Here is a 17,088-nt window from a genome sequence, read left to right as displayed (position 1 = left end):
TGGATGTGGTGAGGGAAGACATGCAGGTAGTTGGTGTAAAGAGGCAGATGTAGAGGACAGAGTGGTATGGAGACGGATGATCCGCTGTGGTGACCCCTAATGGGAGCAGCCGAAAGAAGAAGACGACTGCAGATAAATAATCATATAGTCTGAATAGAAATTACTTATTTACCTGTTTTATTTTCCATACATTTGCAGTGAATTCATAGATCAGCCATGAAAAAAAAAGGATAAAAACACTACCTTCACAATATGCTTTAAAAAAAAAAGCCATGGTGAGTCTTCATAATCAGAAGAACAGGAAAAAAAAAACTCCACCGTTGCAAAGATCAAGGGACCCAAAAGGAGGACATCATCTTCTGACACTGTCCTCTGCCTCATCAGTCCAATATGAAGGAGGCAGGGTGAGAGTTACAGCCTGAGGATACGAGACTGTAAAACACAATGTATTCGACTATCGTGGCTGGACAAGCAAACCAGCTTTGGCTGCCAGAGCCTCGTTCTGCTGGATATGATATTCTTGGAAGCGCATCGAGATCCGCTGTGTCATTTTCAGATACTTCTGTAGACAGCTCTCAGAGCATGAGGTCTGAAAAGAAAAGACAAACAAAATGAGCATGACACTACTAAAACACACGTGATTTTATGCATTTTTATTGCATTATTTTATGCAATCAGAACAAAGCAAGAATGTGTTTTTTTTCCTTCTGGTTATAATTTTATCCTTAAATTCTATTCCTTTTTATGCTGAATAGCCGGACAGACGTAAAAAGCATTGTGTGTGTATGTGACAAAAAAAATACCTTGATTTGAATCATTCATTATCATCATCAACAGACCACTACAAAAGGTCAATTAACTTCACTGTGAACAAGTTGCAAATAAATTTATAGTCTATATGTGATCATTAATCGTAAATATGACGTTCTATTTTCTTGTTGTCTACACTGGACCAAGCGATTTTGTACGTGCTTTTAAAACATCCCATTTCTTCCAGAATTGCTGTTATATTTCCCTCCACTCTTATGACATGTTGTTTCACTAGATTTTGGAGTGTGTTTATGGAGACTTGTGCTCATTCAGACACAAGGGGTGTTAATATTGATGTAGCTGAGGTGAGGGGGACTGGGGTGCACTCAGCATTCACATTCATCCCAAAGGTGTTCAGTAGGGTTGAGGTCAGAGCTCTATAGCAGGAAATCTTTTACTCTAACCTACATAAAGCTTATGTTCATGCAGCTCGCATTGTGTACAGGGGTATTGTCATAGTTTGGGTCTCCAAGTTCAAGTGAGAGGAAAATGTAATGCTGCCACATCTAAAAACATCCTATACAACTTGTGTGGGAAGAACCACATAGATCTGAAAAACAGGCATGTCCTATACTTTGGTAGCAACCTGGTCCTAGAGGAACATCGGTTCATTTCACTGTGCCAGCAGTATATGATTGAAAAGACAAAAATCCACTTGACTCGACTCATCTTTACGCTCTACTCACACAAAGTCCCTAAGCTCCAAAATGAACACTGCAACAATACCATCTTGCTTGTCATCATATCGATCACTAGCTCACCATGGACAAGCATTTTCTGGAACAAAAAGTCTGACAGTTGCACTTCAATGCACAAATGGATTCATTAATATGACTTCTCTGCAAAATGGCAAGCAAGAGAAGCAGCTTTCTTTATGTGTTGTTTGTAGGAGCTATTAGTCAAATTATCCATTATGATTGAGATGATCCCAGAACACAGCCCCCTGTAATTTCAGAGCAGCATACAACTTCTAACTTTTTACTAGGGATGTGTGAAACCACATCAATCCAAAACCAAGTACTTTTAAGACAATGCCCATAATTCATCACATTATTCATATTAAAAAATGTCCTTCAGCCTGTTTCTTTTTTGAGTTTTTTCGAAATTACAAATGACAGTGATCCTATGACATATGACTGAGTGCCAGTGCTGATTTGTTTGAACAATGAACAAATACCCAACAGAAAAAGAATCTATTCCTAATCATGTAAATTTAATATTTCCAAAATCCCATGTAGAATCAAAATTTTAATGTAGGAATCGACCCTCTCATTACAACATCAGTATCAAATGTATGGTTACTGGATCATTTGACCCATTCTACTAACTCACAGGACCAATAAAAACACAACAGCAGCTTACAAATGAGCACAAATATTTCAGGGTCAACAGATTCGATGTGTTTCAGGGTGAAGGTTTCAGGGTAAATGTTTCAAGGTGGAGGTTTTAGAGGGAATGTTTCAGGGTAAATGTTTCAAGGTGAAGGTTTCAGGGTAAATGTTTCAGGGTAAATGTTTCAAGGTAAATGTTTCAGGGTAAATGTTTCAGGGTAAATGTTTCAGGGTAAATGTTTCAGGGTAAATGTTTCAGGGTGGAGGTTTCAGGGTGGAGGTTTCAGGGTGGCTCTCATACCTCTTCAGGTTTCACCTCTCTTGTGGTGAAGTCTTTCACACAGTCCATGAAGCAGTTCTCAGTCAGTTTGTTGTAGGTGCCAAGAAATTCTTTGAACTGAAAGACAGAACATGTTAAAATCTCTGTAATATTATATAACGACCGTAAGACTGCAAGACATTACATTCCTACCTGTTTAATCTGGTCTGATTCTGTGACCTGAGAAGCCATAGTCCTGCCTCCTGTTCTGCACATCAGAGTAAAAACAAACAAAATCACACACATATACCAGATGATTACTCTGAATAAATAGATCTGTATTAATATAAAACTATAACATGCTTGACTTTAATAATACAGCAATATATAAAGCTTTGGTTTACTGCAGTGACCCTATAGAGATGTAAAACTGGCTCATAATCTATCGCTCCAAATCACTATCGAGACTAATAACATTTTTATAAACCAATATAAACAACGTGTGTCAATATACACATGATCATATAATACATATATAAATATATACATACAGCAGGATTCTATTACCTTGGATCTGACCGAGTCTCACTCACACTGTGGGGCCTTGAAAGGACATGTGACGGTGAGACTAAAAACAGACATTTCACTGCCGCACTTTCGCAAAATAGAATAAATAAATATTTTAAAAATAATGCTGAATGTTGTAAATATAAGTAAAACATATTAAATGTAACAGTTCATAAAGGCTTTACCTATGAATTCTTTTAATATCCTTTATCTTTTAATATAATATTTTTGTCGAAGGTAACATTCGTAAAAATAGATTACGTTGCAAATGCAACTCTGTCCGTGACGTCATCTATAGGCGCCCGCAATATTAAAGATCTCATAATAATAATAATAATAATAATAATAATAATAATAATAATAATAAATAATCATACTTAAGGAAATAATTGTCATTTTCTGGTCATAAATGTATTTAAAATGTTTTTAATAATTTATTTTGATTTTAACGGAGTCCCTATAATTAGTTTTTTAATTTTTGTTTTTAATGTAATAAACTTTCATAGCAATCGTTCACTTTTATTTACTGCTTTTTGTAATATGTAATATTTTATATATATATATATATATATATATATATATATATATATATATATATATATATATATATATATATATATATATATATATATATATATATATATATATATATATATATATATAAAGTCAATGAGTACGAAATAAAATAGTACATGTGATGGACTTGATCAGACAGGAAGCTCTATGGGACTGAGGCTAGGATTAGTTTAATAATCAGTAATGGTGTAGTGTGTAGAAAATTTCAAACATTTACTTATTTATTTTAATGATTTCAATCATACACTCCATTGCAGGCTGTTACCATAACATACCTGGTGACCAGGTTACACTTTTATTGTGTCACATGAGTAACTTCCTGTTCCGGCGCTTTCATACACATCCGTTGTCAGCTGTGTTGTCAGGAGCAGTTGTTGTGGTTTAGTGTGTACAAGCTGCTAAGTTGTAGAAAAGCTTTCCGGGTTCTAGTGCTGTGTGTGTGCGGGTACACCACGGGCTTCATACACACTTACACACACACACTGATACACGGCTTCGCTTCGTGTTATAGTAACACAGAGATGTGCTGAGTCTCAATGCAGGACCGCGGCGCCAAATTCAAACCTAACGCCAACTTCCAGCTCTGTACATGTCTCCTGACAGGTGAAGAACTGCTTTCTCTTAGACAGTTTTATATATTATTTGTAATATATAATATGTCTGCAAATAATATAACTATCCATGAGTTGTTCTGCTTATTTGAGTCACTAGTTATTTGACTATGTTATCTGACAAGTCAGTTTTATTTCCAGTCTTTTGTTTCACACCCGTCCGTCTTCTTGAAGATTATTCTTAGTTATTAAAATCTACAATAAATGATGTCTAATAATATACATTACCTACATCCAAATAACATAATATTAAGTGTTGTATTTTCTTTATCGGTTGTTTTCTAGACCATGGCCTTGGATTCGTCCACGTCCACTTGTGATGCTGCTGATGTTTTAATTCGCTCCACCAACGCGGTCTTTGATCAAAAGGTACCGGAGAAAGACCTGAGTGAAAATATGGAGATTCCTCACCAAAGAGATATTAACATTTATGTGCAGAGACTGTCAGATTCTCCTAATGCTGTGGCTGAAGGTGGACTTGTGGAGAAGATGGTTCATCCAGCGCTTCCTGTAAACACACATGCAGCTGCACCCACAGGTATTTAGAGTCTCGCTGCTGTATCTCCTGTGCACTCATTTCTGGTTTGTCTACACACCCTTATGATCAATCACAGGTTTTTAAAATATAAAGACAACATAAATGTCAGACTGGTAACATCTTTATTGTGATTTTCCAACAAAAAAATCTCCTGTATCCTGATAAGAGGAAAAATCTCTACACCCTTTTTTCTAACTGACCATAGATGTAACCAGCCACATTCAAAATAAGACTTGTAGTAAATAACATGCGCCCATCATCAATTAAAGTGATTCTGATTACAGTTTTTCTCAGTTGCTTTAGTGCTTTGTACAAACAGCACCACATAATGGATTGCTTGCAAAAGCCAGTAGAGTGCAAAACAGTGCAAACATTGTCAGAATACAGGAAATATATACTTATTTATACTAATAACTAAAAATATAAATATATTATTACAGGCTACAGGTGTAGGGAAGAAGCTGTTTCTCAGTCTGTTAGTGTGTTAATGAACATATCGTTGCCATCAGAATGACCTAGTACAAGATCGTCAAAATGTTCAGTCATGTCAACATGGTATTGGGATATTGATTCAATTCATTTTTATTTCTATAGCGCTTTTAACAATGAACATTGTCTCAAAGCTGCTTTAAACAGATAATGTGATGATAAAAATGAATAAGATGTTCTTTATACAGTACAGACCAAAAGTTTGGACACACTTTCTCATTGAAAGAGTTTTCTGAAGGCATCAAAACTATGAATGAACACATGTGGAATTATATATGGAATTATATACATAACAAAAAAGTGTGAAACAACTGAAAAATGTCATATTCTAGGTTCTTCAAAGTAGCCACCTTTTGCTTTGATTACTGCTTTGCACACTGTTGGCATTCTCTTGATGAGCTTCAAGAGGTAGTCACCTGAAATGGTCTTCCAACAGTCTTGAAGGAGTTCCCCGAGAGATGCTTGGCACTTGTTGTCCTTTTTGCCTTCACTCTGCGGTCCAGCTCACCCCTAAACCATCTCGATTGGGTTCAGGTCCGGTGACTGTGGAGGCCAGGTCATCTGGTGCAGCACCCCATCACTCTCCTTCTTGGTCAAATAGCCCTTGATGCCTTCAGTGTGACTCTACAATTTTCATAGTCATGAAAATAAAGAAAACTCTTTGAATGAGAAGGTGTGTCCAAACTCTTGGTCTGTACTGTAAGTGTAAGTTTGTCTCTGATCATTGAGCCGCTAGCGACTGTGGCGAGGAAAAACTCCCCGAGATGGCATTAGGATTTGACCTCGAGAGGAACCAAACTCAAGAGGTCAAGATTCATCTGCAGAATTCAAGACACATTTACCAAAAAAATGTGAATAGAAATTTAAGATTCACAAATTATGACAATTGGTTAAACCATTTTCCATTCAATTACTTATGCAATGTATTAATGTCTAGATGTTTTGGGGGTTAAGGCTGTTCAGGTGAAAATATATACAAGTATAATATATTTTGTTCAACATAAACAATTGAAAATTTAGGAAACAGCAGACAATTATAGACAATTAATTAAACCAACGCATTCACATTCAATATTTAAAGCAATTAGAAATTGCTTTTATGATCTGTAAAAATCAGTAAAAATTTTAAGTAAAAAACAAACAAAACATAAATATACATATTAAGTGAACTAAAATTTGTTCAAATGGCAGACAAGTTCAGACTGCAGTTATAAAAATAGTTATAAAAGTTATTGCTATGTAACTAATTATTGATTAGAGATTATTGCACACATTTGGCGACGATATTAACAATATAGGTGTGGCATGAAAATCCTTAAATATGACTATATCTATAGTATCTATGTCATGGATCATCGTCAATCAATTAGTGAAGAAAATGTGGCACCACAGAGACATTGCAAAGATCAGGATCACCCTCCAAATTTGTTGAGAGGACGAGGAGAAAACTTATCAGGGAATCTACCAAGAGGCCGACAGCAACATTAAATGAAATACAGAAAATTTTGGCAGGTACTGGTCACGCCTTGCATGTGACCACCATCTGCTGTATTCTGCTTAATTCTTGACTGCAGGGTAGGGTGGCAAGACGCGAGCCGTTTCTTACAAAAAAGAATATGCAAGCCCGTCTGAATTAGGCCAAAAGATTCATTTAGTCACCCCAGACCCTGTGGGAAAAAGTGTTCTGGTCTGATGAGACAAAGGTTGAACTTTTTGGCCATAAGACTTTTTATCTTCACTGTACCATTTGTCATTTATGCACCAATCAATCAGCCGATCATGTGGCAGCAGCACAATGCAGGTACAGTTCAAGAACTCCACATCAAACCTCAGAATGAGGAGAAAACATGATCTCTGGGACTTCAACCACAGCCTGGGTGTAAGTTTGAGTATTTCAGAATCTGCTGCTCTCCTGGGAATCAGCTCGAACTAATCTAAACCAGTTTGTCTCTCACCTTCCTTATCAACAATGAGTTTGCAATGGCTTAGAATGGTGTGTGTTAGTATGTGTGTGTATACGATACACTGTATAAACAAAAGTTTGTGGACACCCGACCATGAGATTTTAAAAATCCCAGTCCAAATTGAGTCCTGATTTGCTGTTATAATATCCTCCACTCTTCTGGGAAGATGTTTCACTAGATTGTGGACTTTGCTTGTAGAGATTTGTGATTAATCAGCCACAGGGGTGTTAGTAAAATCTGGTACTGATGTAGGTGAGGTGAGGAGGTCTGGGGTGAAGTCAGTGTTCCAAATCATCCTAAAGGTGTTCATTAGGATTTAAAGCAGTTAGCAGGCCACTCAAGATTTTCCACTCCAACCCATATACACCATAACTTCATGGAGCTTTTTAAAAGAGGTTTGGGTCTTCTATTTGAAGTGAATAGAACATTTAATGCTACCACATTTAAAGATATTCTATACAATTGTGTGCTCTCAGGATTGTGGTAACAGTTTGGGGAAGAATCACATTTGGCTGGAAAGCCAGATGTCCCAATACTTTTGCCTAGATAGTGTATATAAAAGTGAAATTGTCTTTTCTTTTCTTACAGCTAAAGACCAACATCATACAGCATCAAATGCAGTTTCTGGAGTTACCAGGGGAAGTGATGTGAGACATCAGATAAGAGTAATGTTCAAAAGTGATATTTTTCTTCTCTTTTCTTTTATAATTGCATAAATAGATATTTTTTTCTCCGAAATAGAATTATACTATTACGGTATCCTCTCTGTTAGGCTGGTGTGTATTCAATTTATATCTTTTTTAAGCCACTAGAGCTTTTAAATTCCTAATTCTTTTTACCCGCGAGAACATAAACCAGTAACACGTTGAAATGCAGATCCAAGACAGTTTCCATCAATAGCATTTTTCTTGTGTATATTAAAATTGTAATTGGATGATTTAGATAATTAGATGTAATTCATGAGCTTGAAAGAAAACAAATATTTTCTAATAAAATGTTAATGTGATGTAATTTGAACTTACTGAATTCAAGTGATTAGTCATTTAATGCTAGAACTATAATTATAGTTTATTACATCTTTGATCGTAGATGATGATGATGATCATAATCATCATCATCATGTCATTAAGCAAAATGAACCAGCTCCTACAGCATGGCAAGAGGTACACTGCCAAAGTGTTGAATACGATGTGGTTTTATGAGTGTAGTCTAGCTTTTTTTCCGGATTTGGAATAAAGATGAAAAAACAGCAATGTTTGTTTCTCTCAGCATCCTAGAGGACGTAAAGATGCACTTAAAACATCAGTCACCCAAACAATGAATAAAGAGCAAGAAGGTAATTTCCTCACCTAATCACCTAATTTGACAAGTTTGCACGTTTTTCATTGTTTTTCTTTTTCTTTTTATTTAACAAAACATTAGAAAACCTTCCAGGGCAGGATGTGTTAATATCGAGATACTCTGCTAATGGGAGAGGTGCTGTTGTAGCTGCTTTAAAACACAGGTACATATTGCTTACATCCTTATGAATGGCTTTTATGCACTATTTAGGAAGTATTGTTATTTGGATCCAGTTGAGATATAAATGGCAACCACTATGTTTTTTTTTTTTTTTTTTCTGCCCTATTTAGATCTCACACTGAACCAGTGAGGCGGGAGGTGAAAGTACAATTTTTGGATGCAGGACATCCACAAAGCAGTGAACCAAGTCTTCCTGCGGTCCAGCCTGCTACTGCTTTATCATCACAGGATGCTGGAGCCGCTTCAACTGCGGCAGCCATTACAGCTGCTGCCCTAGCAGCCACAGCTCCTCTAATCAAGGTACTGCTCAGCCTCCTGATGTTCATCTGGATTGAAATCCTTTAGAACTCTGGGTTGCATTCACATAATAATAAGATTAAACATAGTGCATAAATAATAAGATGAAATTTTATAAACTAAATGAATTAGGCTGATTTTGGATCTCGTCTCGTCCCAGAAGTAGGAAAATAAAGGTTTTTGTTTTTGTTTTTTTGGGGCACAAAAAGCGCTCAGTGATCGGTCACATGTGTGTGTTATCTAATTCTTTCCTTCTAGAGATCATTTAGGGGATTTCAGAAAGCCCTAATGTGATGTTTTCAAATATCGGCTTGCTGACAGAAAATGTTGACAAAACCCCTTCAGAAATAGTGAAATATTTTTGTTTTTCACCTCATGAAATTGAAAGAATAAAGATGTATGTAGTGAGGTGTTTATACAATTACATCATCAGTTTATTTACAGTTGTTGGTATGAGTATTTATTGACTATTGGAATTACAAGAATGAAGCTAAAACATATGTAAACCATATGTTAAAGAAACAATTATTAAGATTGCCTGACTGCCTTTTCATAAGGTTACTGGGTCTGTATGGGCGGAATTAAAAACCCAGCCCAAATCTACACTAGGGGTCATCATTTCCACATCTGCCCAAATGTACAAGAACCAACGAATATATGCTCCAAATAGGATGTTCTTGCCATAATGATAAGACCAGCACCTCCTTGAATAATATGAGAGAAAATTCTCCAAGTTTTTAGGTCTGTACATTATGAGGTGGTACAAAAAGTTTCAAGACGAACTCTGCTTACGAGAAAGAACTTTATTTATCTATGTTTACACACTATAATCTTTAAAATAGTCCCCTTGCTCAGCACTACAACGCTCCCAGCGTTCCTGCCACGTCTGGAATGTGTCCTGGAAGTATTCTTTCCGAAGCGTGTCAAGCACCTTCTGTGTATCGCACTGGATCACTGCAATCGTGTCAAAACAGCATCTTCATCTTCGGGAAAGAGAAAGAAGTCTGCAAGAGCCAAATCTGGCGAGTAAGGGTGGGTGTGGAAGTGGGATCACGTTGTTTCCTGCGGGAAACTCGCCTACGAGGAGAGCTCGGTGACAGGGTGCGGTCAGAATAGCAGACGTGGTCAGAAAAGCACCCTTTGCGCAGCTCCTGATGTTTTGTGTTGTTGCACAGGACCGTGTTTTTTGGCACACTGAGTTATGAAGGTCGGTGCTCCCTGTGACTGTGCGTGCACCGACTTTGATGCCACCTCTTAAATGTACTTAATTTAATTTCTTAATAATAATAGTTATGAGATGTATGGGGGTCCTTGTTTATGAGGATTATGGTGGAAATTATGTGTTCAGACAATATATATTCCTATTTTTAAGGCTTCTGCTGTAGAGGAGTGTGTGGCTGAGGCATAATGGGGCATAACTGTTGCAATCACAGCAGCACTGTGATTCTAATTGTCCTTCAAACCGTACTGTTCTGTCAAAAGAACGGCAGAACAGGACAGACCAACAGTGTGTTCTAATATATCATTAACAGGCCCAGAGTGAAACGGAGGCTCGCGTGGCTCAGGTGGCGTCCGAGTTGCGGCGACTCCAGGAAGCCGAGGGCAGAATGACCTGCGCGTCAGAGAGCAGATCGGGCAGTGGTGCAGACAGAATGGTCCAGCTGCAGGAGCAGCTGACAATGCTGACCCAGCAGAGGCTTCAACATCTGGAAATGATCCAAGGCCAACAGCTTGAGCTGCAGGTACAGGGTCCTGCTTAAATTTCCACTTATAGTTTTGTAGATTTGTGAGCTTGATATTCAATTCTAGTAATAAAATGTAATTTTTTTGAGGTGTAATTCAATCCATGTTGTGGTTTCATTTTTATATATTCATTGGCTTCCTATTAGAACCGTCTTTTTGGCTCTGCTCTGGATGCCGTAACAGCACGTACCATCCCACCCTCACGATCCACACTTCATACCGGCTCTGGTGTAATTTTCCCAGAGTCTGTACTCAGGCCAGAGTTTAGCAGGCTTCATGTCAATGAAAATGCTGCTGTGGGAAATTCAGGTTTTGCAGGTAGAATTGCACTTATTAATGTCAAGTATTCTAACCTAATAAGGTTTTTTACAACATGTTAAATCGCTTGCTTTTTATTCTTTTTTTTCCTACTATATTTTCTCCCCATTTAGTTGTTCAGGAGCAAAGCAGAAGGAGTCCGAGAGGAGGCGGGAAAAGTCCGCTAATGCCAGCACCACGTAATGTCATTCCCAAACCCACTCAATGGAATCGTGCTGCTTACAGCAAACAGAGCAGGACACACAAACCTGCCCAGACGAAACACGGTGGGTTTCATACTTACACTGGACATTATTGAGCATGTACTGAGAGGTAGAGAATGGAAGTACAGGCATTTATATTCCACATCTGCTCTTATTGATTGTTGTAGAGATGCATGTCTTGTGCATACATTTAAAGAGTACCTTTTTTCCAGTTATTTTAGGTCAAGATTGCAATAAGATGATATTCTGGAAATAACATAACTATGCTATATAAAATGATGATACTGGAACTAGCAGGAACATCACGTTCTGCAGAAAAGACATTCACTCTGAAACCACTTGATGGCAGTAGCATCATTTCCAAATCCTGCTCCAGTATAGCAAGCGTAGAGAGCGTAGGACTGAACAATTGTTTGCTTTTCTGTATATTTTTGGAGTATGCATAGGTAATAATGATTATATCATATGCATGGATACATTTCAATATGTTCAGTACTTTCTCAGCTATGTAGGTGGGGAAACAAAACCTTTTTGTGAATAAGATTGTCTAAGAAAAGTCATTTATTGGATTTCAGGATAAACCATAAAAAATGCGTTTTATGATTGTTATTGTTCTTGTTTCACTCAAATAAGTACCTTTCAGTATATAAATTGCATTGTATTTTGCTTAAGACCCAATCAAATGATGTAATCCTCATTCGCTCTCCACACTCGTGCTGGTGGTCTCCTAAAGCAGTAATGCAGAGAATTGAAAATCTTGTTGTTTAATTTCTTACAAATTGTTCATTAACCCAAACAATTGGCTCATTCATACAGCCCACAGATCTTTTTGATTGAAGGTACGTGCCTGTGTCTTCTGAAGTAAAGCTAATTATGGGTAAAACATGTGTGTTCAACAAGGGCTGCTGAGCAGCTGTGTAAATACGGACAGTTGGTGCAGTTCGTCTCAGCCATGCTGCCTTGTTTTCATGACAGGTTATTTTCAAAAACCCTGAGTGTTTGTTCGAGAAGCTCAGGAGGCTTGACATGCTACTGCGGGCTGACGAGGTGACGCTTGATATACACTTTCAGTTGGTAGCTTCAAACAGATGACGCTGAAACTAAAGCCATTTCAGACCTGCATTTCAAACACACTGAAGCATGAAGCTGGTAAAAGGTTTGGGGTAGCACCTCAGCCAAGTGTTTTTCTTTTAACAGGCCATCTTTATATCATTTGTCCATTCCTGCATTCTTTCTTCTCTTGCTCTGTTTTGGGTATAAATAATAGAGGTACTAAGCTAATGAAGGTCTTAAACACACAGGTCATTGGCTGTGACTGAAGGTTTTCCCCCCAAATCTAATATGGCCATGCTCTCTTTCATTCCCACATAGGATTACTTCAGACACTGCTTTTTTCTCTCTCTCTCTCTCTCTCGCTCTCTCTCTCTCTCGCTCTTTGTTTTCTGGATATCTGTGGGTGTGTTGAGCGCTTACTGAACACAGTCCAATAAATTATACTGTTACAATCCCAAAATGAATCTTCACATGCATGAGTATTTCGTATCGTATTTACTGTAGGCCGCTTTTCTGTCGCTCGTGCGAACCGTCTCACCCTCACTGGTCCGTTTGCTTCCGTGTACTTTTTCATGTCAAGGTTAGTTGGGGGGGAAAAATTCCAGCTTAAGATGTCTGTTGCTAGTGATGCCATTTTGTAGATGGTGTGCTCTGCCTGGTTGTCGTGGCAACCTGCTATTTCTGCGGCTGGATTGCTCTCTCACCGTCCCCGACTGTCAGACTGCTCTCTGTAAGGCAGTGGGCTATTTTTAGTTCTGCTGCCTTTTGTTTCTGAAGCATGCCATCAAATCCCACATTAAATCCATGCTGAGAGCTGGGGTAAGCGTACAGTAGTCAGTGAACATCTCACGGATATTTTTAATATCAAAGCATCAAGGCATGTGTGTGTGTGTGTGTGTGTGTGTGTGTGTGTGTGTGTGTGTGTGTGTGTGTATGTGTATATATATATATATATATATATATATATATATATATATATATAATTTTAATTATATATATATATATATATATGGAGCTGTTTTAATGCTGCAGTGTGGCTTCCAGTTTCTATTAGCTCTGTTAGCTTCTATTACATGAACATGTACAAATGTGTAGTGTATAAAAATAGGCCAGCCCTGAGTAAGTATTACTGTTGCTAATGAATGTTTCCTAGTTCAAACTGAAGCAGACCATATGTTTGTCAGTTGTGTTCAATTGGATAAAGTGCACACAACCAGTGTAAACCCTATTTATCTTGGCTAGAAGCACAGTATTGTTTTGGTCATATGATCAGCTTAAAACTGTAGTGACCTTACATAAATATAAACCTAGACCAATACCGATGCCGGTCTCTTTTATTCCACGTGGATGTTGTAGACTTTCTGTCCAAGCCAAGTTAATAATCAATATTGTGATGTGAGGAACGGATTAGTCATAAAGTCTGGGTTAAAAGTAGATTCCATTCCGACATATCTCCGATTCACAGGATCTACCCTAATTAAGGGTGTAAGTCCTGGATCCAGTGTGAACTGAAAGAAAGGTCGATATTTACAAGGTATAAAGTTACATCATCTGAGAGCAATCATTTTATCTTTTCTAATGAGCTACTTTGGCTTCTGTTTCTGCCTTGTGCTGTGAAGGCATACATGTGCTTGTGCTGATATGTGTCTCAATTCAAAGCCTGCAGAATGTTTTCACAATTGCCTCATTATTTCGTTATTACTTCTGATAGTCGGTGACAGCGGTGTAAAAAAATTGTAAAAACAAGGCCTTTCCTTTGCCAATCCCATATGCAGGGGGATGAATAGTAGAGAACATGTTTTTTTTGTGTTTTTTTTTTCCCTGAGCCATGTCACCCAGAGGGGCTTGTCTACTTTCCACGAAGATGCCCTTTGTGAAATAAATGGCAGACTTTTATTATTATCTCTTACCTGCCAAGACCTCTAGCACTGCCACTATGCCCTGGGGGGGGGCGAGTGCCGTGCCATGCATCACATCTTAGTGAAGCACAAATCTTTTTTTTTTTTTCTTTTCCTCGGCTCGTTCGTGCACAGCTGGTTACTTGTTCTTTTTCTATGATGTGGTGAAGCTTTCCACTCCCTGCGTCTTACAGCTCCGTTTCCTCTAGTCCATTTTGCAGGCCGTCACGCTCCTGGCGAACTGCGGTATTCTTTCAAAACCTGCGGTCTTGCTATGAGCTGCAACCCCTTACAGAGGTGCCAGTTTCGTGCTAATCGCTGTCTGTTGTTTGGAATAATGGTAAAGGCACTAGAGAAAGACAGTCGCTTGCTGTTGCTACGAGTCCACCGCATTCCAGCTGATGTTTTGCAGCTGTAAACACAGTCCGAGTTTGTACCCAGCTGCTGGGAAATGACGCTGGAATCTGTGCACAAACAACAGCAACCATCACAAGAATACTGACCCGAGGGACCACGGCTTTTCACGGTGTGAGAAGGAATCGACATTTATTTTGTGCAAAAATCGAAAGGATTGCTGCAATTTATTAAATTTTTTTACTGATACACATTCTCATGTGAAAACTGAGATATAGTTACAAAAGGATTTGCTGCCATTGAGTGTTTATTCCAGCCAAATTCCAGCATTAAACATGCACTAAGAAGCGAATCCTATTGTTGCATGTCAAATTAATTAGTATAAGGTCATAGCCTTTTTATTATTATTTTTTTTAATTATTATTATAAGTCATCATGTCTTCTTCTAGAGGGAACACAGTACAATTGTTTTAAGAATCAGGAAACCTTTGTTAGAAGACCAGTAGCATGACCCATTCCACATTGTTAAATCATCATGAAGTTTCCAGGCCTCCGGTTTCCTTTCTTGTTTTTTCCTTGTGTGGCCTCACCGATTGTCAAACACTGACGTGCACTCGAAGAGCCTGGCATGATGTTGTTGTTCTTGTAGGAGGAGTCCCGCTCTTAAAGGTGACTTTTTAACCTTGAGGAAATGATTACACTCAGGATCTCCTTGGGAGCCAAGGGGGTAATGTTTTTGGAGGAGCGAGAAATCCTTTTCCCATGTATTTATATAGCTTTGTTTTCTTTTGTCTGCATTCACTGCTGCGGGGGAACATTCCTCTTACAAATCTCTTAGGGCTCTAATGAGCTTTGGAAACAGACCAGAGTTATATTTTGCCTTCCCTTGACAAGCAGCTGTGTGATGAAGTTTTTTTTTTTTTTTTTTGCCATTTACAGTCACTGCTTAGCCGGCTGTCACTACCATTCTCACGAAAACCAAATTTAGAAGATTATTTGGGATGTTGACAGATTTTATAAATGCTTCAGTCTGGAAATACTGGAAAATATGGCATTTTTTGGTAGGAATGCAAATCATTGATGAATCACTGTATATGTGTGCTTGGACTGAGTAAAATGCTGAGTGAGGCAGGTGCTTGCTTCTCAGGCTGATTGAGCCAGTGTTGTGTCTCACCCTCCCCCCCTCTCCCCCCTTTCCTCTCTGCAGGAAATGGCAGGCTTCAGGAACAGATCTCTAACAACCAGAAATCTACAAGACACCCAGCACAGCCTGATGGAGTAAGGCAAGTTGCTATAGCAACAGTCACTGACAGCCAACCAGAGCATTCAAGGTATTAACACACTTCGTTTTTTTTTATATTGCGTTATATGCTGTATGGGAAACACATGAAATAAAGTTTCATGAATATCCATCGGGAGACATTTCTGTTCGCTCGAGGTATTACTGATTTCACCACAAGATTATTATTTGTAGTCAATATTGTTTAATTGTGCACACATTCTAAAAGTGTGATACCAAAAAGACATACTACTACTACTTTCAGTACTGATAATCAAGCTTTTTCATTTTGTTTCAACAATCATGGAGGCATTTGTTGCATATAACTGGTGTAATATTTGATTCTAAATTAAGAATCAATAAATAGTATTGCTGTATTCTGATACGCATCATACAAGATCGTGAAGAAAATATCGGGGTTATGAGAGACAGTGTTCAGGAGTATAAATAACTACAATGTGTGTGCTTGTGTGCTTCTGTATGAACTACAGCTTTGTCAGGGTGACACAACGTGCCACGGGCCACAATACTGATGTCAGTGTCCGCTCTGTAGGTGACTGTGCAGGGTGTGTTACGCTGAGGGGGAAAGTCTTTGTGGTGTTGTGAACATGTCAGTACGTTGTTGTGCAATTTGTCCATTCCTTTTTCACAAATTCTTTTATGACATGAGCTCAGGAAAGCAATCAAATAAATGAGTTGGAAATATACTGTTATTAACACAAATTTTATGAGCATGTAAAGCAATACAGCATTCACCTTCATTTGATGGATTCTGTACAGTGCTGTAGTCGTTCTACAATCAGCAATCCTGGATATTCGGTGCTCAGCTCGATATTTAGTATGTCACTGATGATGATGTAGTGCAGTTTGGTGGATGCTTATTTAAATTGCAGTTACTGTTGAATAGTGATGTGATGCTTATTATTTTTTCGTATTCTCTACATATAACAGTAAGAACACTTCAGCACCCAATTGCCTCAAGATTGTAAAAGGTTAAATTCTTTCCATTGTGTAAAAAAACCCAAAAAACAAACATTGAGAGAGAAAGGCAGTGTAAGGGAAAGTCATGCATATGCAGCTTACTGAGCAGTCTGTACTGGATACACACATATAAGGAGCCCAAGTGAGGCAGTAACTCACAGAGCTGCTCCAGCAGCCTCTAGTCCCCATGGCAACGGCAGGCGGCCTCTATCAGCTCCATCTGAGAATAGGTAAAGTAAATCTGCATGCATTTGGCTGCACGCCAGCGTCTCAAATGAAAGAGCACTTTGAACCAC

At 38.2% G+C, this 17,088-nt stretch overlaps 2 protein-coding genes across 6 annotated transcripts in view; one reads left to right on the top strand and one right to left on the bottom strand.

Moving 5' to 3' along the window:
• Positions 1-160: 160 nt before the first annotated feature.
• Positions 161-3,071, bottom strand: timm9 (translocase of inner mitochondrial membrane 9 homolog). Of its 2 annotated transcripts, none has more exons than XM_046855962.1 (4): positions 2,968-3,071; positions 2,614-2,668; positions 2,443-2,538; positions 161-589 (listed from the first exon to the last, which is right to left on the bottom strand). In XM_046855962.1, the coding sequence occupies exons 2-4, from the start codon at positions 2,650-2,652 to the stop codon at positions 455-457; spliced, it is 270 nt and encodes an 89-aa protein (XP_046711918.1). In that variant the 5' UTR covers positions 2,653-2,668; positions 2,968-3,071; the 3' UTR covers positions 161-454. The 2 variants fall into 2 exon arrangements, with proteins under 2 accessions (XP_046711918.1, XP_046711919.1); XM_046855963.1 differs by having other exon boundaries at positions 2,952-3,040.
• Positions 3,072-3,853: 782 nt separating this feature from the next.
• The window catches only part of kiaa0586 (KIAA0586 ortholog), a 93,774-nt gene continuing 80,539 nt past the window's right edge, over positions 3,854-17,088 (top strand). For 3 of the 4 annotated variants that reach the window (XM_046855196.1, XM_046855192.1, XM_046855193.1), the window contains exons 1-10: positions 3,854-4,146; positions 4,440-4,692; positions 7,734-7,810; positions 8,415-8,481; positions 8,568-8,649; positions 8,777-8,966; positions 10,496-10,705; positions 10,853-11,024; positions 11,138-11,290; positions 15,740-15,863. In XM_046855196.1, the coding sequence (XP_046711152.1) occupies positions 4,443-4,692; positions 7,734-7,810; positions 8,415-8,481; positions 8,568-8,649; positions 8,777-8,966; positions 10,496-10,705; positions 10,853-11,024; positions 11,138-11,290; positions 15,740-15,863 (1,325 nt within the window). In that variant the 5' untranslated portion in view covers positions 3,854-4,146; positions 4,440-4,442. The remainder of the gene's footprint in view (positions 4,147-4,439; positions 4,693-7,733; positions 7,811-8,414; positions 8,482-8,567; positions 8,650-8,776; positions 8,967-10,495; positions 10,706-10,852; positions 11,025-11,137; positions 11,291-15,739; positions 15,864-17,088) is intronic. The other variant, XM_046855194.1, reaches the window with a different exon arrangement.

Source organism: Silurus meridionalis, chromosome 8, assembly GCF_014805685.1.
Source record: "Silurus meridionalis isolate SWU-2019-XX chromosome 8, ASM1480568v1, whole genome shotgun sequence".
In the NCBI taxonomy this organism is placed as follows: Eukaryota; Metazoa; Chordata; class Actinopteri; order Siluriformes; family Siluridae; genus Silurus; species Silurus meridionalis.
Note: the sequence above shows the minus strand (reverse complement) of the source record. Positions and strands in the feature narration are given on the sequence as shown.

Excerpts from the sequence above, each read along its gene's own strand:
- timm9 (XM_046855962.1), bottom strand. The coding sequence starts at position 2,652 with ATGGCTTCTCAGGTCACAGAATCAGACCAGATTAAACAG. Across the intron at positions 2,539-2,613 it reads AATCAGACCAGATTAAACAG|TTCAAAGAATTTCTTGGCAC; the intron begins GTAGGAATGTAA and ends TCTGTCTTTCAG. Across the intron at positions 590-2,442 it reads GAGAGGTGAAACCTGAAGAG|ACCTCATGCTCTGAGAGCTG; the intron begins GTATGAGAGCCA and ends TTTTCTTTTCAG.